Source organism: Diplotaxodon limnothrissa, linkage group LG1 (assembly GCF_057381915.1).
Source record: "Diplotaxodon limnothrissa isolate DT_005_m linkage group LG1, D_limnothrissa_male_GT1.1, whole genome shotgun sequence".
Lineage (NCBI taxonomy): Eukaryota > Metazoa > Chordata > Actinopteri > Cichliformes > Cichlidae > Diplotaxodon > Diplotaxodon limnothrissa.
This window is the reverse complement of record NC_140596.1, coordinates 3,081,607-3,100,456: the sequence shown is the minus strand read 5'-3', so window position 1 is coordinate 3,100,456 and position 18,850 is coordinate 3,081,607. Positions and strand designations below refer to the sequence as shown.

The following is an 18,850-nucleotide window of genomic DNA, read 5'->3' as shown; positions in this document are numbered from 1 at the left end:
TTTACTGTATTTTGGTGATATTGCCCTTAAATATGACTAAAGCTTTCATACAGTGGTGATCACGGACATAACTCTGACATCAGTCTGACTGAACTCTGAAAATCACTGAGTGTTATTTCACAGAACCATAATTAGATTAACTCAAACTGAAACACGCGGTGTTAAACAGTAGTATAATTATCATTAACTGTCAAAGTAAGTGCGTATTTTGCTTGTTTCCGTTTCCATCAAAAATCGAATTAATTAATAATTGTTTGATTTGTGTTGATGAAGGCCTGCCTCCTTCTCCTCACAGTCACTTTTTACGAGACCATGAGTGTGTTTCATTTTTTGTTCTGTCAGTCTTGGATGTGACTCCTGAAAAGAGATTCACCATGATTCTGGTTCTCCTTTCACAGTCAGTACTGCTGGTTTCTCTCTCAGACTGACTGAAGATGAGTGATCTGGAGTCTCCAGGATCCAGCCGTCTGTCTGTGACCGACACAAAGTAAGATACTGTCTCTAATGTACACGAAGGAAATAGAGAACATAGGTGAAATCAGTATGTAGAAACAATTACAAGTTTAAAAGGACAAGTAAGATTGAGTGGGAGAGGACTGGTTTAACAGGAAGAAGAGAAAATTCCACAGTATCCGTGCAAAAAGTTTCACTTTGAAATCTTTAAAAGAATGTGGACAAACAGGTGGACTTGGTGTCAGTGGAGTTTACTCCTGGAAGTTTGAGATTATGATGATTATTACTTCAAAAACACCTGTACAGACGTTTATCAGTCATTCCATACCAGCGCAGTGCCCAGTAACACTTTGAGGTGACTGGAGCTTTATATATAAAATGAATGCAGTCCGATCAGTTTATGAGAATAGTCAAAGTGACTTTGGTAATATTAGTTGCCAATTTTTAGTTGGTATTGGTTTGTAAGATTAGTTTAAAATGAAGACTTCATTTTAACTGAATTTTGTTACGTCTCAAGAATTTGGACTTTTAGCCTTAAGGACAAACCTAAGGAGGAGGTTGGACTTTAGAGTTGAGCCCAGAGATGTACGGCTGATTGAGGGGCTACTTTTTGTCATCAAACTAAAAAGAAATAAAATGTAGGCTTAGAAGACACGGTTGGTTGTTTGGTTCAGCATCTCTGAATATCTTCAGAGCTGTAGAGGCTTCAGAATGTAGAAGTTTGGATGGAAACTCTAAATACTTGAAGCCCACAAGATGCATCTTTAAAAAGTCAAAAAGAAGCGAAGAATTGCTGTCGCTAAAACCAAAATAACATTTATAACAACAACAAAAGTGTATGATTTGGTAATATGATTGGAATGGAACAAATGGATTCTGAAAATCAGAGATTGAGTTTCCAAGTGAATAATGCAGCTGAAAAACTTTCCTGTTATATGAAGACTTTTAACCTGTAGTTCAGTATTGATCTGCCACAGTCAGCGAACAAAACTGCCAAAAAGGAAAAAGACATTAAGATCCTCAAAAGCTTGGCATAATATAGTCATACATTTTCACCTGAATACATCTGCCCTGTGCAAATCCGTTTCAAAGGCCTTTGCAGCTAATAATGGTCAATATATTAATTTAAAGAACACAGAAAAACAGCTGGTTCTTTTTCAGGGTTTCATAGCTTTTTTGTGTAGAATGCCAAGCTTTAATATTATAGAGATTTGCAAGTATCTACAAAGCATGATATGATGTGAAGTTCAACATCTGGGACATGTGTCCCGCTATGCATTGCAGAAAATGACTCAATCTCATAGTACAGCAAACAAACAATGCAGGAGGGCGGGAAAATAATGGTCTCCTCTGCCGTGGCATCAGAAGTTGAGAATTGACGGGACAAAGTGTTGGGTTTCTCGTTTTGGGTTGCCGGGTCTATAGATCATAACACAGTTGAACCAAGCAAAGGAGAGGGCCCACCTGGTTTGTCTTGAGTGGCTGCTGTGAGATATGCAAGATGCTTGTGGTCAGTCAAACGATGAACAATGAGCAGGTGTTCTGCTCCCTCCCGCCAGCTAGCAGTTCCACTTCTCCCACGTCATAGTTTTGCTCAGTTCGAGAAAGACAGCAGAAGGGAAAAAGCTGCATTTTCCCTTCCTTGTTCTGGAACAAGATGAACTCCATCAACGATAAATTGTTGGGTGGTCACACACAGCTGACTGCAGCTTTCCAGTCTTATAAACAGTACATTTGTACAATGACTGAAACCAGCCCACTGGCTGTGACGTCAGTTCCTTGATCATGAATATGCAAATTGTCATGACCATTGATCAACAATCATTGATCAAAGACCATTGATCGTGGAATAATCTTCCACACTGCACCTAACGTGACAAACTGAAAGCAGTCATTGGGTGGGAAACCTTGAGGAGAACACTTTTGACCTTAGAGAAGAGCTCTGCATAGAAAAGGATCAGGTTTGAACTTAGTTTGTGCAGCTGTACCTTTAACTAAGGCAAGTTCCTGCATCAACTCGTCCTGTTGTCTTTTTGAACTGTGCTTCACTATTCACTACAGATGAATGCACTGTAAACACCTGCGTGTGAGTCACTTTGGTCACTTTGACAGTTGCACTGGTAATAATAATTTTCCCTTTGTGTCCTCAGAGAGAACAGTGATGTTGGTGTGGAGGAGGAGGAGCAGTTGTCCTGCTGTGCTTTGGGTCAAGATGTCTCAGAGGATTCAGTCGCTACCAGTTGTGGCGTCTCTGTCCAAAGTAAGAGTCGGTATCCGTGTGCTGATGAACACATTTTTGAAAACTTGACTTCTTGTTTTGTAGGTGCATGAAAAAGATTTCATTCGATTTTTTATGGTATAGGTTTTTTTCCTGTTTTACTTTGAATGTTGTTTCCTTTCATGTCTCACGTTAGTTTTACTTCCTGTCTTAATTATTTTTCACCTGGTTTGCTAAAGTTCAGCTGTCATGTTCCCCACCTGCTCACAATATCAGGCAATCCTCAATATATACTACTCAAAACAATCAGAGGAACACACTGAAAGCATAATGGCTCTCACGCGGAGAAAAACATGCTGGAGATCAATACTGATGCAAACTGGGTATTGTGTTGGAAACTAAAGGATTCAATTGTTTGTTGGAAATAAATGATCAAAATACTGGATACTGGCTGAATCCAAATACAAACAGAAAATCAGAGTGAAAAACGCTGCAGCAGGCTTTTCCATTTGGCTCTGATTTCATAGCAGCAGCTCAAAATGAAATAGTTTGTATGGCTGCGTGTGCTGCTGGGCCAAAAGTTTAGCTGGTCATTTGTAGATTTTTAGATGAAATAAAAAACAAAAAAAAACACTCAACAAAAGATCATCTAAAGAAGAGCAGAGTTCATGTACACACTTTATTAAGCAGCTACTGTACAACAAGAACAGAATCATGTAAATGGCCAAACAACAGCAACAGTAATCCCAGGGTGTAGCACAGCAGGCAAAGAGACGCAGTAGCACAGAGAGAGTAAAGGATCACATGGAGAACAAATGGAGCGCGCTCACGAGCCCTCTCTTCGTACAGAGCCAGAAACGTCTGACCCACAGAGCTCACTAAGACGACAATAACTCGTTTTTCCCACACAGATTACATATAACATCACACTGAATGAAATTACATGTAGCAGATTACATGAACTATATAAGATGAGGATTCGCGTATTAAGCATATTCAGAACTATTTCCTTCCATTATTTTCTTGGGTTAACAGTTTTTGTTGCTTTTCTGCTATCGCTTAAATTTTATTCATATAGCACCAAGTCACAACAGCCACCTTAAGGCACTTTATAGTGTTAGGTAAAGCCTCAGTAATAAAGCCTCAGACAACTCCCTACGAGCAACGACTTGGAGACATTAAGAAAGAAGAACTCTCTCTTTGTACAGTCGAAAACTGAGACGGAACCAGGTTCAGTGACGGGCCGCCATCCACCACGACTGGTTGGAATGAGGGGAGGAGGGCAGGATAAAACCTGCAGGCTGAGAGCAAAGTGCTCCATCTATCTGATATGATACTGTGAGGCCTCTCAGATAAGATGGGGCTGTTTTATTATGGCCCTTTTTATGTGAGAAGCATTTTGAATTCAGCTCTGGATTTAACAGGGAGCCAATGATGTGAAGCCAGTATGAGGGGGATTTTCCCTCCTCTTAAAATGTCTCATTAGGAACATTTTTAACAGTTGCTTCTTGTCTCTGCTGTGACAAAAAAAAGGTTCTGATTATGAATCAAAATGTTTTAAATAAGTCACACACTGGTTATAACTTAATGCCGAAAATGTCATGTTACACGATTTACTATTTTCTGAAGCTTATTTACAATTTACAATGCTTAACACCATTCCCATCCCTCCCGTCAAAAGATAAAAGTCTGTTTTTCATGCAGTTTCACACACTAAAGACATTTCATTCTTTTTGGTTTCTTGTTGTCAATCAGCAGATGCGAGTCTGGAAGAGGTTTTAGAAGAATATAAGACCAGTCTGAGGAGGAGGTTTGAAAGTGTGACTGAAGAAACTGATAATACAGGAAGTGGAACCCTCCCGAACAGGATCTACACTGAGCTCTACATCACAGAGGGACAGAATGAAGACGTTCATAACCAACATGAGGTGATGCAGCTGGAGACAGCTTCCAAGATGGAGGCTCTTGATGACATTACAGTCAGGTGTCACGACACCTTTAAAGCCTTACCTGACCAACAGAGACCCATCAGAGTGGTTCTGACCAACAGCGTCGCTGATCAGAGACGAGCAGTACAGTCTTCTGGAGCTGCTCCATGTTTTCCATTCCAACATTACAGAAGGTCACAGCAGAGAAGCTGGCTGTCTGTAAACTTTTGTTCATCTTTGACGGCCTGGATGAAAGCAGACTTGGATCATTGGATTTCACCAACGGGAAGCTGCTGTCTGATGTCACAGAGAAGTCATCAGTCAGCCAGCTGCTGACAAACCTCATCCAGGGGAATCTGCTTCCCTCGGCTCTCGTCTGGATAACTCCCCGACCTGCAGCAGCCAATCAGATCCCTCCTAGACGTGTTGACAGGGTAACAGAAGTACGAGGCTTCACTGATGCCCAGAAGGAGGAGTACTTCAGGAGGAGATTCAGTGATGAAGAGCTGTCCAGAATCATCTCCCACATGAAGACATCCAGGAGCCTCCACATCATGTGTAGAATCCCAGTCTTCTGCTGGATCACTGCTACAGTTCTGGAGCACATGTTGACTACAGAGCAGAGAGGAGAGCTGCCCAAGACCCTGACTGACATGTACTCACACTTCTTGTTGGTTCAGATGAAGAAGGGGAACAAACATGTGGGGGGACATGAAACAAGTGAGATGGCTGAAAGGAAATTTCTTCTGAATCTGGGGAGGCTGGCATTTAAACATCTGGAAAAAGGAAACACCTTCTTCTACCAAGAAGACCTAGATCAGTGTGGTCTGGATGCTACAGAGGCCTTGTTGCACACAGAAGTTTATACGGAGCTCTTTAAACAGTGTTTGTTAATCTTGAAGGTGGCTTTTATTTGTGATTCAGGTCTCAATGTCTCTTTGTGTATACTTATATGCAGAAGTAACACAAAAGAAGAAGTGGGAGCTGGCCTGACACCAGTAACTGACTTCCAGTGAAAGCTTTGGCTAATAATATTTTTAGCGAACATTTTTCTTGTAAAACAAAGGGGGGCCTAGCAAAAAAGGTTTGGGAACCACTGCTCTACAAGGTTGGCGAAATAAAAAAAAATGTATTAACATTTTTTTATTTGGACTAAAAAAAATGTTCGAAGTGGGCTAGGTGCTAATTTTCAGATGTCAGGTCTACATCTAGAATCAAAATGAGCACATACATAAACAACCAAAGTGAAGCATTAAGACAAAACATAGCAACGTCAAACAGCGTCCACACATTTTGCCACAAATACATGCAAAACAACTAAATTGGGCCACAAAAGTGATGCAAATTGACCAAACTAAGACACGAATCAGACAAAAACAGATGCAGGATGATCACAAACAGACACGTCGGCTACAAACTGATGCAAAATGACTAAAATCACACGTGTAACACTTTCTACATATTTGACAACAGAAGAAAAACACAAACAAACTTGGAATGCATTTTTAATTTGGATTTTTTTTTTATTTCATGCCGAATTAGATATTTTAAAAATCAAGCCAAAGTCTCCTCCCTGTTTGTACTGTAAGGTCAAAGCCCTACTGTACTACAGAGAACCCCAACAATCAAATGATCCCCCTCTGAGCAAGCACGAGGCGACTGTGGGGAAGAAAAACTCCCTTTAACAGGAAGAAACTTCCAACGGAACCGGGCTCAGAAGGGACGGCCATCCGCTGCGACCGGTTGGGGGGATGGAAATCAAAAGGAGACGAGATGGCGTGAACTACAGTTCTAAAATTTGGATTTGAGGGCTGATCCCAAAATTTTATGGTGATGTTTTTAAAAAAAGGATTTGGTGCTAAAAGTCTGCTTCAAGATTTTAAAAGAAGCAGGGCAGTGGGAAAAGCCAAAATGGTCATTTTAATGATCTCTGGCTTTAGTGAACCACCTGAAGGGTTTTAGCAATGTTTTTCCCACCGCAGAAAAAAACCTGGATATTTTGGACGTCTTTGGGGGACCCGGGATGACTCCGAGAGTGATTTTTAGATGTCTAATCAGAGCCTCATCAAAAGATGAATCATTTGCCATCGAAGCCTTTAAGACATTGTCTGGGGAGCCAAACTCCTTGATGAGGCGTTTGGCTATTTTCTTGATGAACTTTGTCTTGTCATTTGTCAGACTTGTGGCAGACGCTGTGCTGCTGAGTTCAGGCTGCATTAGATTGCTCAGACGATTGATGACCGTGTCTATTTCTTTTGTAGTAGTTGCGATCCGAGCAGCAAACTTTTGGGTCTCAGGTTTAGATTTATGGATGACTCTCATGATAAGGAGCAACGCAAGGTCATTGGAAATTTTCTCAACATCAGAAGATGAACCTGACACAGAATCCATCTCTGATATTTTGGAGGAATCTTTGAGAGAGTGTTTCAGGCTCAAGGCTCCAGATGATTTTTCTGGAGAAATGCTCCCAGTTTTTGGCATTTGAGGTGGTTTTTCAGATGCCACAGAGCATCTACCTGGAGAAATGCTCCCAGTTTTTGGCGTTCGAGGTGGTTTTTCAGATGCCACAGAGCATTTTTCTGGAGAAATGCTCCCAGGTTTTGGTGTTGGAAGTGATGCATCAGATTCTTTTCCTCTGCCATCTGAAGCAGGGCTTTTCTCCTGTGTTGTGGTCTGTGTTCTTTTAATAAAGTTGTGGATGTCTTCCAGGGCCCCAGAAATCTTGTCCATTTGAACAATTTGATCTTTCTCTTCATTCTCCACCCAGAGTAAAAGCTTCTGCAAAAACCTTTCTACTGTGTCATCTATGAGGACATAGAGGACTTCAGCAGAAATGGGACGCTTTGAGCCCTCTACTGATTGTGGCGTCCTGGAGATGACCGTGTCTGAGAGGGACCTACCCATTAGAGGTATGGGGATTTGATAGCCTCGATCCACCGTAAGTAGATCAAACAGGTTTGCCACTAAGTCCTCCGTAAAATTCCTGATATGCCCACTATTTTTAAAGTCCCCCAAGGTCTTATCGATGAGGAAGAGTTCTTCTTTCTTTGTTAATTTGTCAAATAACTGATTAACGTCTGATCTAATGACGTTAAAGTCGACTGAAGAAGAACGTTTAATTGCGGTTCCCAGGCTTGCCGTATGTCGAGAAGGGGAGCGATGAGCCTCTGTACTCTGGGGAGCAGCCGTTTCAGGTACTGACCCTGGGAGAATGAAAACTATACTTTCATTGGAGGGCGCAGTTTCCTTCTTGGGGTGGCTGCAAATGTTTTGTAGACAAACAAAATGTTTCCTGTTTGCCTTTATTCTTTTTTTCAGCTCTGTTTTCATTTTTTCAAATTGTTTTTTTGCAAACATGGAAAAGTTGTGTTTGCGTGCTTTGAGCCTGGCGTGTGAGGTGGATGGCACACATTTGGAGAAGAAGTGTCTCACCTTGTGGATAATTAAGCCTGCATTAAAGGCAGGTTTGGGTAAGTTACATTTCTCACAGAGCTCTTCACTGCTTGAATCCATGTTAGCAAGTATCTCACCTACGATGTCAGCTGCAACCATTTCTACTGGGGTTGGAGCCTGGATACTTTGTGTTTCTGCAGTGGGTTTTATATGGCTTTGTGATTCTTCTGGGAGCTCATCTTTATCTTTTCCTGTCATCTCTCCATCTGAGCTCCTTGTTGACAGAATAACAGAAATCTCTGCGATTGCTGATTGCACTGATATTTTTGAACCAGTACGTTCTGTACTGGAATGAGACCCATTTGTCCCACACTGGCAGCGCAGCTTACATGCTGCATACCTTTTCAGGCATGAGGCAGCGCAACAAACCATGCGGTGTAGTTTCTTAATACTACTAAATTTGCCGCTAACATAAACGGCGGGGTCTACTGGGAAATCGGGGCTTTTTTCAATCAGTGCAATGGTTGAGCTGACCTTTTCTGAGATCTCTTCCTCAACCATCAGCGTCAGCTTGTCAGCGCTCTTATCTTGCTGTTTTGAGACATTAAGAGCGCCGGCGATGGCAGCTGAGATCGAGTCTCCGAGGGACACCCTTATTTTCCCCTCATCCATAAGCTCTTCCCTTATCATGGGTTCCTGAATAACAGGAAGGGCTATTTCCAGGATGCTGGCAGAGGCGATCTGAATGATTTCAGAAATCATTTCAGCGAGCACGGCATGGATGCTGGAGTCGCATTTTCCATTTTCTATAATGCTCCACTGAACTTCAGAGAGCCTTTCAAAGCACCTGTTGATTGGCGGGATAATCTGGTCTGGTGTGACCACGATTGAATTTTCATTTAATGTTTCCATTGTTGTGTCACAAATTTGATTTTCTTCGTCTGAGCGTGTGAGAATTTTCTTGTATTACAGAGCGCCGACTGCTGAACGTTTTGCAAACAGATGAGCATCAGTTCTGATTTTTCTGTCTGAGAGCCGTTATTTATAGGCTCGGTTGTCTGTGACGTTACTGACAGGTCACAGCAAGCGCGAACGCCTTTGATCTGCCACTGACGTCACAAGAAACGCACGCGGAGAGGCGGCATTCCTTGCCCGCGCTCACAGATTTGAATGACGCTTTGGAGTTGACGGCACGCCGCAATGCATTGTGGGAGCCCGGCACCATTTTCGGGGTCTACGAATCAAAACAAACACGCTCTGTTGGAACGACGATGACAAGATGCTTAAAAGCAGTTCGTGACCCACCAGGATTCATTGGAATCATAGGTTGGAGGACGTTTTGGGGGGAAATGGCCGACGGTCGAAGCGGAGAAGAAATAAACTCTTAAAAGTTAGTTCTGGGTTTTTAATCTCACTTCATATATACACCAGGACACATGTTAGCATAATGAAAGAATTGTAGAATTAGGTGGAGTCAACAACAGCAGCATAGTGCAGTCATATCACAAATGTTAGCATAATGAAAAAGTCTTACAAAGTCAAATTTAGCTAACCTTCGGCTAAGTTACGTGACGTTAGTGATATCGCCACTTAACGCGGCTCTTTGGTCGGTTAGTTAGTTTAGGTTTGTGCCGAAGCTGGGTCTGTTTGTCAGTGTGAAGCCAAACGTGCTTTAACGTTTTAGGAAACACCGAGCATACGGCTCATACTTGCCAACATTCAAAGGGCTGTTGGGGGGGGGGCAAATATATTTTACAGTGTTTATTTATTCGACAAAATACGTTAAATGTCACCGTTATTATTGGCTGGCCGGAAACAGCGGGGGTGTCCAAATTCAGAGGCTGCTTCCACCTGAGGACCCGCCTTCGCGGTCTAAAGAAAGCCGCGTAGTACGTCACGAGCTCCCTCGGTGGAGTGAAACTGCGTCTGCTCCTTGCTGTCTAAAATATAACCGGGCGCTGGCGTCAATTCTCCACCGTCTCACACTTTGTTTAATCAGTTTTCTGTTTGACGTTTATTCAGCTTTGTGAAAACCCCAGAGGACCCCTCCCGAGGGATTAATAAAGTTACATTTAATCGAATCGAGTAACTTTAATCTCAGCCAAAACGATTTACTCACGAACAAGTAAAACACTGGAAAAGCCAAACAAGAACATTTTGAAGTTATCGAAGTGACTTATATATCCTGTTTAACCCGAGTAGCGAAAGACCGCGGGGGGTTGAAAACGATGTGCCGGGAGTCCGGTGTTCTCGCCGTCTCAGAGATTTGAAGTTTACACAGCTACATTCTCGCCTGAAAATAGTTTCAAAGTTTATTTTGTGACCCAGAAAGAGAAATAAGAGTAATATTAAAACTACAAGCTGCCGCCATTGTTGGAAACTGGAATTGGCTGGGCCGCGCTATGAATTCTGCCATATGTTTTTTCAATTTTGTTGTCCGGGTTGAAATTCGGGAGAAATTCGGGAGAATGGTGGCTCCGGGAGGTTTTCAGGAGGGGCTCTGAAATGCGGGATTCTCCCGGAAAAGTCGGGAGGGTTGGCATGTATGAGACGGTTCACCAAATATGTGGCCCGCGAACTGTGGTGAGGACACAGACTCAACCATGCAGTGCTGAAGTTTGTCCGTAAAAGAGCTCTCACCCTGTTTAAACCACTAATGAGAGAGACAGTAGATGGAGAAGTCCTCCTCCTGTTTCTCTGCTGTTTTTGTCAGGCTTATATCAAACAACCTGAGTTGTCACCTTTGTTATAAAGACCAATGTTCTGCAGGATCCTGTGTCCTGTTTTAGTTGTGCTGCTTTAGTTGCTAACTGCCATGGTTGATTTCCTTCTGCAAGTGTCCAGAGTCAGAATTGAGAAGGTGAGACGTGACAGAGGCTCTCCACCCCTGATGAGACACCAGGACAGTGTGTGAGGAAGAGGAGGAGAAAAAGGAGCCAGCATCAACTGAGAGATATAGAGGAGAACAGGGGGACAACAGACAGCTCTCTGTAGTCTGTAAAAATAAGGGAACCACGGACAACTTTGATAATGCTTTGATTTATCCACAGTACATTTAGTTCAAATATTGTTTTCATCACAGAGGGATTGTGCTGGTTTCAGTGGGGAAAGTATGCAGCTCATTTAAATGTTCAAAGAGCTGTGAAAAGTTGTCCGTTCATAAAGTGTGTCAGTATTTTATAAGGATGCCATGTTTCTGTATCATCTCTCTCCTGTCAGAGCCTCTTCCAAACATCAGCCTGTTTAATGCTCTCATATCTTCAACATCTCAAGTAAATTATACTGCACAGTTTTCTGTCCAATAAAAGAATATTTACTGCATGAGTCTATTTTCCATTTTATCTGAAACATTCAAGGAGATCTTTTACTGTATTTTGGTGATATTGCCCTTAAATGTGACTAAAGCTTTCATACAGTGGTGATCACGGACATAACTCTGACATCAGTCTGACTGAACTCTGAAAATCACTGAGTGTTATTTCACAGAACCATAATTAGATTAACTCAAACTGAAACACGCGGTGTTAAACAGTAGTATAATTATCATTAACTGTCAAAGTGCGTGCGCATTTTGCTTGTTTCCGTTTCCATCAAAAATCGAATTATCAACTAATTATCTTATCTCCCACCGCCCCCGAATGCACCAAATTTCGCTTGTGAGGCTGTTGCCACGGTAACTGTCATCAGCTAATGTGGCTTTTGGCTAAACGACAAGTTTTATTTGTACCGAAAAATGGCGTCAAGGAACATCGACCCTTTGTCAGCGGAGGAGCCTTCAGAAGGCGGAGAAGAGGAGAGAGGAGCGTGGAGCTGGGAGTCTCAGGTAAACCGAAACGGTTAGCTCGGTGGCTAACGTTAGCGTGATGCGTTCACTTGCATGTGAGGTTTGTGCAAAGTTAGAATCCTGCATCCTGTCTCTTGGTCTGAAGCGCTTCACGAGAACAAAGTTATTTTAGAGCGTCTGATCCCGACAGTCTGACTGAGATGGAGCAGGCATATTTATTCTGTAACTTCCAGTAATTCTGTAACAGTTATTATAAAGTTCAGGTAATAGTAAAGCACTATTACAATTCCTAGAGTCTAAGTACAGTGCAATACTGAGGTCGCTACTTTTATCTTTGATGTATTGACGTTTTATCGAGCTTAAGATTTCATTTACAAAACATAAGAAGAGCTCATAGAAACATGGGCAGATTAGTGAACGGCCTCAAGGCGCCACTGGATCAACCAAATGAACGTTTCAAAATTAGGATTCACCAGCGTGAGCGTCATAATAAAGGATCTGTAAATCATTTTTAAAAATCTGTGCTGTCAGTGTGGACTGTTATACGCAGATTAATGTTGTAAGATGAGTCTGAAAACTATTTGTAAAAGTGACACTGATGGGCAGAGTTGCATGTGTATTGCAAAACCAGGTAAAATGGCTTATCTTGCACTAGCCTGCCTTTATTTCATGTTTGACATTGATGGCTCTAAGCTGGTTAGGAAAGTTTCCCTTAAAAATCATCTGGGGACATAAGAAAGACCTTCACGGGACAGTAAGACCCAGAAACCCCAACCTAAAAGGCTTTTAGGTGGTAGGGCAGCCACGGGTCATTGAGTGAGTCAGAGGGGAGGGCCAAACATGCAAACTGGCTTTAAGCCATTCCGCCCTCATTTTAAAGTAGGGAAATGCACATCATCAACTCTATATTTTTATCCGCAGCACCAAATCTTACCTCTATTTCTCTGTCTGGGTTCTATGTGCGGTAAGATCCCACTTTCTCCTGTTCTCTCAGCTATTGCAAAACAAGCATTCATTTAAAACCAAAGCTTAGAATTTGAGCTCCAATAGCCCAAAATATATTGCTATCCGAAGCTGGTCCATAATTATACTGGGCAACCACTGCATGGATGTTCTTTGTACAGTAGATGTCAGTCTTCTGTCTTGCTCCTCAATGGTCTTCTGCTAGTTTGCTGTATAATCTGTGTCTGCAGGTCCCAGTGAAGGTGTTGCAAGCTCACAACGATGCTGTGACCACAGCTCGAGTCTGCTGCGACAATCGCTGCATCCTGAGCTGCTCCTCAGACTGCACCGCTGTCCTCTGGGTAAGCTGCTGTCATGGTCGGCAGTTTTTATGAGTTGATGTGCCTGTTTTGATTTTAGGGTTGGTTTACACTCGAGTTTCTAATGTCAGTTCAATTCAGTTTTATTTACACAGCGCCAAATCACAACAACAGTCGCCTCAAGGCACTTTATATTGTAAGATAGATCCTAGCCAACAATCATATGACCCCCTATGAGCAAGCACTTTGGTGACAGTGGGAAAGAAAAACTTCCTTTTAACAGGAAGAAACCTCCGACAGAACCAGGCTCAGGGAGGGGCGGCCATCTGCTGCGACCAGGAGATACTTTGTACTTTGAATCTCCTGTTCCACCACATCCCCAAAGTTCTGTGGAGGCTGTTGGAGTACAGTTAACTCATCGTCATGTTCAAGAAACCAGTGTGAGACGATTTGAGCTTTGTGGCTGGAAGGAGCCATCAGAAGATGGTACACTGTGGTCAAATAGGCATGGAAATAGTCAGCAACAACACTCGGGTATGCTGTGGAGTTTAAATGATGTTTAAATGTTGCTAAGTTGACACCAAAGTGTGCCAAAGTGAACGTAACTCTACACTCTTAAGCTACCAGCAGCCTGAAATCAGGACACAAGGCAGGATGGATCAATCCCACCGTCTCAATGTCCCAACTAGAAATACAGAAGATCAGACAGTTCCAGTTTTTTTTATCGTCTTATTTTGGTGAGCATGTGTAAACTGTAGCTTCAGCTTCTTGTTCTTAGCGGACAGGCGTGGCTCCCCGTGTGGTCTGCTACTTTAACCCATCTTCTTCAAGGTTGTGTGCTGAGAGATGCTCTTCTGCAAACCCTGAGAGAAAAGCCTCGTATTTGTGTTTTTGTGTGTCCACATCAGTCTGTAGAATCTCAGAATCTGTGTTTGACTGAACAGCCTCTCTGTAGATCAGTTTTCTGATGAATTCATTCCACAGAAAGTTTAGGAATAAATCATCAGAAGGTTGTTCCATATTCACTCTTCCTGGTTGACCTCTGACCTGTGTAGGATGTGGGGAGCTGTCAGCCTCTGAGGACGTTTGATGGAGTTCACAGTAAAGCCATCACTGAGTGTGCTCTGATCCCAAACAGCAACAGGTGGGTTCCACATTAGCTTTAAATTCAGCTAGGTTATGATCCTGCAGCTGAGAGCAGATGATTTCTCTTTTGAATTTTGCAAACATTATGCCCTGGAAGCCAAAATCTTTCCACCTGTATTCCTTTTGTCTTGGTCAAAGCTGAGCTGTCGGGTCTTTTCAAGTGAGGCAGAAGTGATTTGGTGTAAAAGAAAGGGTGAGATGAACTTCTGCCAACATTTACAGAAGTAGCGTTAGAAGGTGGCGGTGTACAGGCCAACATTAAAACATTTTTTCAGTTATTTGTGCAGCTGGCCTTGTAGTCGATTACTGCAATGTCTGAATATTTGGAAAAATGAGTTCCCGTGAGCTCCCCGTCACTGTCACTGGAACTGTAAGCTCCACCAGCTGGTGAAGAGTCGCTGTTACCAAGACTGTAAAGTCAAGTAGACTTGTAAAAGTTGACTTTCTGAGATTTGTAAAACAAACAGTAGCAATTTTTGCACCTTTATCTGATGATAAAGTTGTTCAAATAAAATAAAAACCCAGTCAACTATGGACCTGCTGGAACAGCACGCCACCAAGCAGAGCACCAGGAAAAGATTGTTGTTAGGAAAAGTTTTTCTTCATTTCTTTGAGGAAAAAACATCTTTGTGAATTAATCGATGACTTATTCATCGTCCATGGACCCGTAAGGCTTCATGTAATCTCTCACGCTGATGAAAAAAACATGAAAAAAACAGAGTTCACAAAAAACAACAATGCAGAAACGTCCATGTAGTAGCCTGAGTGCAGCTGTGAATGAAACGTTTGCTCTGTGTGTGTCAGGATGGTCACAGTGTCCTGGGATAAGAAGATGGTGGCCTGGGACCTGGAGACCGGACTCACTCTGGTAACGTCTGCCGTCACGCTCCTGGAGTTTCAAACCAGCAACCTTCCTGTGATTGGCTGCACACATTTCTCTGCGCTGGGTTCAGAGCACGTGTTTCTGCTCTTTCACACACATGGAATAAATTTGGTCTTTTTGCTTTTCTGAGCTTGACTCATTTTTATGATCTTTGTCGCAGTGGAAATCGAGGCAGCTCGGCCTGCTGACCTCCTGCAGCTCCTCGTCCGACGGCCGGCTGGTCGTTTGTGCTGTAAATCCTCAGAATGGCGTTTCCGTCTGCGACGCCGCCAGCGGACAGATGTTGCACCACGTCAGCGGTAGGACAGGTCACATGTTGCCCGGTCGGCAATAATACTCCTGTGAGCGTCAGTGAGCGTGTGTTTGCTTTGATCAGATCTTCACCGCTCCTGCATCACTCGATGTCGGTTCGACCCTCAGAGCCAGCGAGTGGCCACCGTCTCTGCAGACCGCAGCATCAAACTGTGGGACCTGCGGGCGCAGAAAACCACCGTGTCCATCGACAGGTGAAGCATTTCAGTGACCTGTAGATGCTCTGAGCTCCTCTCCCGCTGTGTGGCTTTTGTCTTCAGTGTGAGACGGTACAAAATGATTCATCCAAAACACTCTGAAGTCTCAGATATTTATCAGATTCACAAAAGTTTGATGACAATTTTCAGACCCTCAGACCAGCCCCCTGTGCACTTGTTCTTGTTTACATTCTCGCAATCAGTAACCATGGAAACGTCGTCTCAGCCTGCTGCTTCACCAGCAACGGGCACTTCCTGTGCACGGCGTCGTGGGACAAGACGCTGAAGCTGTGGGACCTGCAGGCGGGGGGGTTCCGATCTCACGGCGGGACGCCGCTGCAGGGAGGCCACGCAGGCAGCGTGAGTGCCTGCTGCCTCGCCGCTGCTGACGGTGAGACCTCTGAGCAAGGCACATTCCTGTTCAGGTGTCCTCAGCTGACGTCCTCAGATTCTCCAGTAACATTTGTGCTGAACTACGAGCAAGAGGCGGAGTTTGATTCGATGAACACTTTCTAAATCCACGTATGGACAAAAGAGTTCTTTTAATGTGTATTTTTAACTATTTAATTATTTATGCATTAGGATGTTAGCTAATAATGAAAATGAACAAAGCTCATCGTGTCGTGTGCTGTAAGCATGTTTTCTGCCCTCATTAAGAAGCAGACCTCTAAAGGATCAGAGGTCAGGTGGTTTAGACCTCTGGTGGTTGCACAGCTTAAGATTTGTAAGAAATGTCAGCACCTTAGAGTCCGTCATGCTGTTTACTATGTTTAGAAAGCAAGCACTGCTCACTGATGAGCTGATGTGTTTTTCTGCAGGTACTGGAACATGCTCAGTTCTTCCTCATAATGTTTGCCTAATAAAATCACTTCCTGTTGTGTTTCCTCAGCGAACCTCCTGGTGTCCGCCTCCTACGACAGGACTGTTGCTCTCTGGGATTTGTCGTCTCTCTCTCAGACTCTCGTGCTGAAGGTGATTAAACTCGGCTGTGTGAAGACATCCTGATGTTTCTGGTCGTGTTCTTTTAGACACTTAACTCCTGATTTTGCTTTTTCCCCCATCAGGGCCACAGTGATTGGGTGACAGATGTGTCAGTGAGTGCTGACGGGAAGTTGGTGGCTTCTTCCTCCAAGGTTCACAAGTATTTTCCCTCACAGTCCCGGCCAGAAGTTTTTGCTCCTTGAGCTTTTCTTTCTTTCTTTTTTTGTCCTGTCTTTCTCCCCTCACCCTCACCGTGCTCACCATCTCTGAGCCTGGGTCTGCTGGAGGTTTCTTCCTGTGAAAATGTAGTTTTTCCTTCCCACTGTCACCAAAGTGCTTGTTCACAGGGGGGTTTCTCTGTTTTATTGCAGGGTCTGGATGTTACAATATCATTGGTACCCTGGATGTTTAATCTGTTTTCTGATAATTCACCAGAGAAATGTTAAAAAACATTTTATGGAAATTTGGAAAGCAAACAGTGTTTAGTCTCCTGCATCTCACCTAAGACATCCTGTAACCAGGTACAGGACAAACAGACGTAGCCAGGATGCCAAGGCTGATGGTCTCAACATCAGTACTAAGAAAAGGCAGCAAATCAACATAACGCCACACAGGTCTGACTAATAGTGATGAACAGCTGGAACGTGCTGAAGGTTTCATGTATTTTGGCAGCCCAATCAGAGCAGAGTTTGACGTCCACGCGGATATTTAGCAGAGACGGACCAAAGCGCGTCATCTGAGAACAACACAGGTCATGCAGAAACTTTCTGATGCCGGCACATTTCACAGAAAGACGTCAGAGCAAGAAGTGGGTGAAGACACCAAAGGGTGTGTTTGTTTTGTATTCTGAGCTGGTCAGCTGTAAGCAGCATCATGGGCCCAGGACGGGTGGAGTCAAAGTTCCTTCCTATCTGTCACAATGAAGAAAACTAGCTGCAGGGTCACATCACCATGTGGGACTGATGGAAAGATCTCTCGTTCACCTGCATTTGGACTCCAGGACCATCTTCAAGCTGTGATTCCTTCAGTGTCAGTAATTATATAACAGAGTCACATTTGAAGCCTCGTGACTGCAGCTCATGGCTGTGAAGTTCAGTGCAATTCAACCCTCTGTCAGGATCAGAGGATGCTCTCCACTCAGTTTGTTGCTTCATTTCCTGATGAAGATGAAGGTGTTTTTGGGGCACATATCATTTTTAAATATTGAAGGTTGAATTTGAAACTCTGTTAGACGACGACAACAATTTCACCGCGTCTGTCTCTGCAGGACGGGACTGTTCGGCTGTGGGACATAGAGAACATGGAAGAAATCCCAGAGGTCATGAAGAAGAGGAACGCGGAGGGAGCGGGAATTCACATCCTCAAGGTCTGAGTCGTTCATGGATCCTGTGTCCTTTTTTCTCTGATTTAAATGTTTTAGACTCCCCACAGCTGCTGGTGGTCTGTGATGACGACACTGTGTGTGTTTGCAGTGTGAAGAGTGTGGAAAGCCATTCCCAGTGTCCAGACTGCTGACCTCAGAGCTGCTCACGCAGTGCGTCTTCTGTCGCCTCAAATCGCCACCCAGATACCGACCGCAGCCGCCACTGCTTACATGACTTCCTGCGCAGGAGGAAATGTTGTACTAAGTTTTGCAAGGTCTAGTTTTTAAACCGAAAATCGAATCTGATGTTAAAATGATTCCGAGTATGAAACTCTGTAATCCTGGTTCTGATAATGCTGCTGTATAAATAAATGTGTAAGTTCTTTGAGTCTGGAGTCACACATCTGTCTGCTTCCCAGGTGTTTGGTGGCTCATATAAGCTTTACATCACCTCCACCTCCACCCACGCTGCCAAGCTCATGAATCCAGTCTGAGGTGTTTCTGGATGGACTTCATATGTTCTGCTGTGTCTGTGGGTCCTTCCCAGACTAAAGACATGCGTGTGGTGATTCGAAGTTGCCCACCTGTGTAAGCTCTCCAGGATGTGTCCAGCTGACCCACGTAGGTGGTTACACAGCATATCAATAAAGAGAGGTCCAAGGAAGGAAGCGAATATGATTTATTGAAGTACAGAATTCATTTTGAGATATTTGTCTCTGATGGCATTGAATCCCAGCGGGATCGGGATTAGTGCAGGGACGCCGGTGGTGGAGATGAAGATGCTTGAATGGAGGTGGGTTGCACAAAGGCATCTGCAAGTGAAATGGCAGATGTGCACTGAGATTTAAAGTACGTGTAAAGGTTGATTGGCCTGAAAGATGATTGGACCAGACCAGTGATGTCACAATCAGCTGACAGCATGGGAAAGTG

General features: G+C 43.5%; 3 protein-coding genes across 3 annotated transcripts; 2 read left to right on the top strand and 1 right to left on the bottom strand.

Moving 5' to 3' along the window:
• Positions 1 to 434: 434 nt before the first annotated feature.
• Positions 435 to 5,592, top strand: LOC146639251 (uncharacterized). The gene is made up of 5 exons (XM_085351102.1): positions 435 to 487; positions 2,604 to 2,713; positions 4,427 to 4,818; positions 5,280 to 5,424; positions 5,558 to 5,592. Exons 1-5 carry the CDS (start codon positions 435 to 437, stop codon positions 5,590 to 5,592), a joined length of 735 nt encoding a protein of 244 aa, XP_085207228.1.
• Positions 5,593 to 6,519: 927 nt separating this feature from the next.
• LOC146639250 (uncharacterized) lies at positions 6,520 to 8,904 on the bottom strand. Its single transcript, XM_085351091.1, has one exon. The coding sequence runs from the start codon at positions 8,902 to 8,904 to the stop codon at positions 6,520 to 6,522; it is 2,385 nt and encodes a 794-aa protein (XP_085207217.1).
• A 2,821-nt stretch (positions 8,905 to 11,725) lies between these two features.
• LOC146639249 (WD repeat-containing protein 88-like) lies at positions 11,726 to 18,155 on the top strand. Its single transcript, XM_085351258.1, has 11 exons — positions 11,726 to 11,815; positions 12,970 to 13,080; positions 14,094 to 14,182; positions 14,989 to 15,052; positions 15,228 to 15,366; positions 15,444 to 15,573; positions 15,780 to 15,967; positions 16,466 to 16,548; positions 16,641 to 16,709; positions 17,825 to 17,923; positions 18,030 to 18,155. The coding sequence occupies exons 1-11, from the start codon at positions 11,726 to 11,728 to the stop codon at positions 18,153 to 18,155; spliced, it is 1,188 nt and encodes a 395-aa protein (XP_085207384.1).
• The last annotated feature ends 695 nt before the right edge of the window (positions 18,156 to 18,850 follow it).

What these genes read in the sequence shown, in the direction of transcription:
- LOC146639251 (XM_085351102.1), top strand. Translation starts at nt 435, where the DNA reads ATGAGTGATCTGGAGTCTCCAGGATCCAGCCGTCTGTCTGTGACCGAC. An exon ending in CTGTCTGTGACCGACACAAA is followed by an intron (nt 488 to 2,603) that starts GTAAGATACTGT and finishes TTGTGTCCTCAG; the next exon opens with AGAGAACAGTGATGTTGGTG. An exon ending in TTGTGGCGTCTCTGTCCAAA is followed by an intron (nt 2,714 to 4,426) that starts GTAAGAGTCGGT and finishes GTTGTCAATCAG; the next exon opens with CAGATGCGAGTCTGGAAGAG.
- LOC146639249 (XM_085351258.1), top strand. Translation starts at nt 11,726, where the DNA reads ATGGCGTCAAGGAACATCGACCCTTTGTCAGCGGAGGAGCCTTCAGAA. An exon ending in GATGTTGCACCACGTCAGCG is followed by an intron (nt 15,367 to 15,443) that starts GTAGGACAGGTC and finishes TGCTTTGATCAG; the next exon opens with ATCTTCACCGCTCCTGCATC. An exon ending in CGGGAATTCACATCCTCAAG is followed by an intron (nt 17,924 to 18,029) that starts GTCTGAGTCGTT and finishes GTGTGTTTGCAG; the next exon opens with TGTGAAGAGTGTGGAAAGCC.
- LOC146639250 (XM_085351091.1), bottom strand. Translation starts at nt 8,904, where the DNA reads ATGGAAACATTAAATGAAAATTCAATCGTGGTCACACCAGACCAGATT.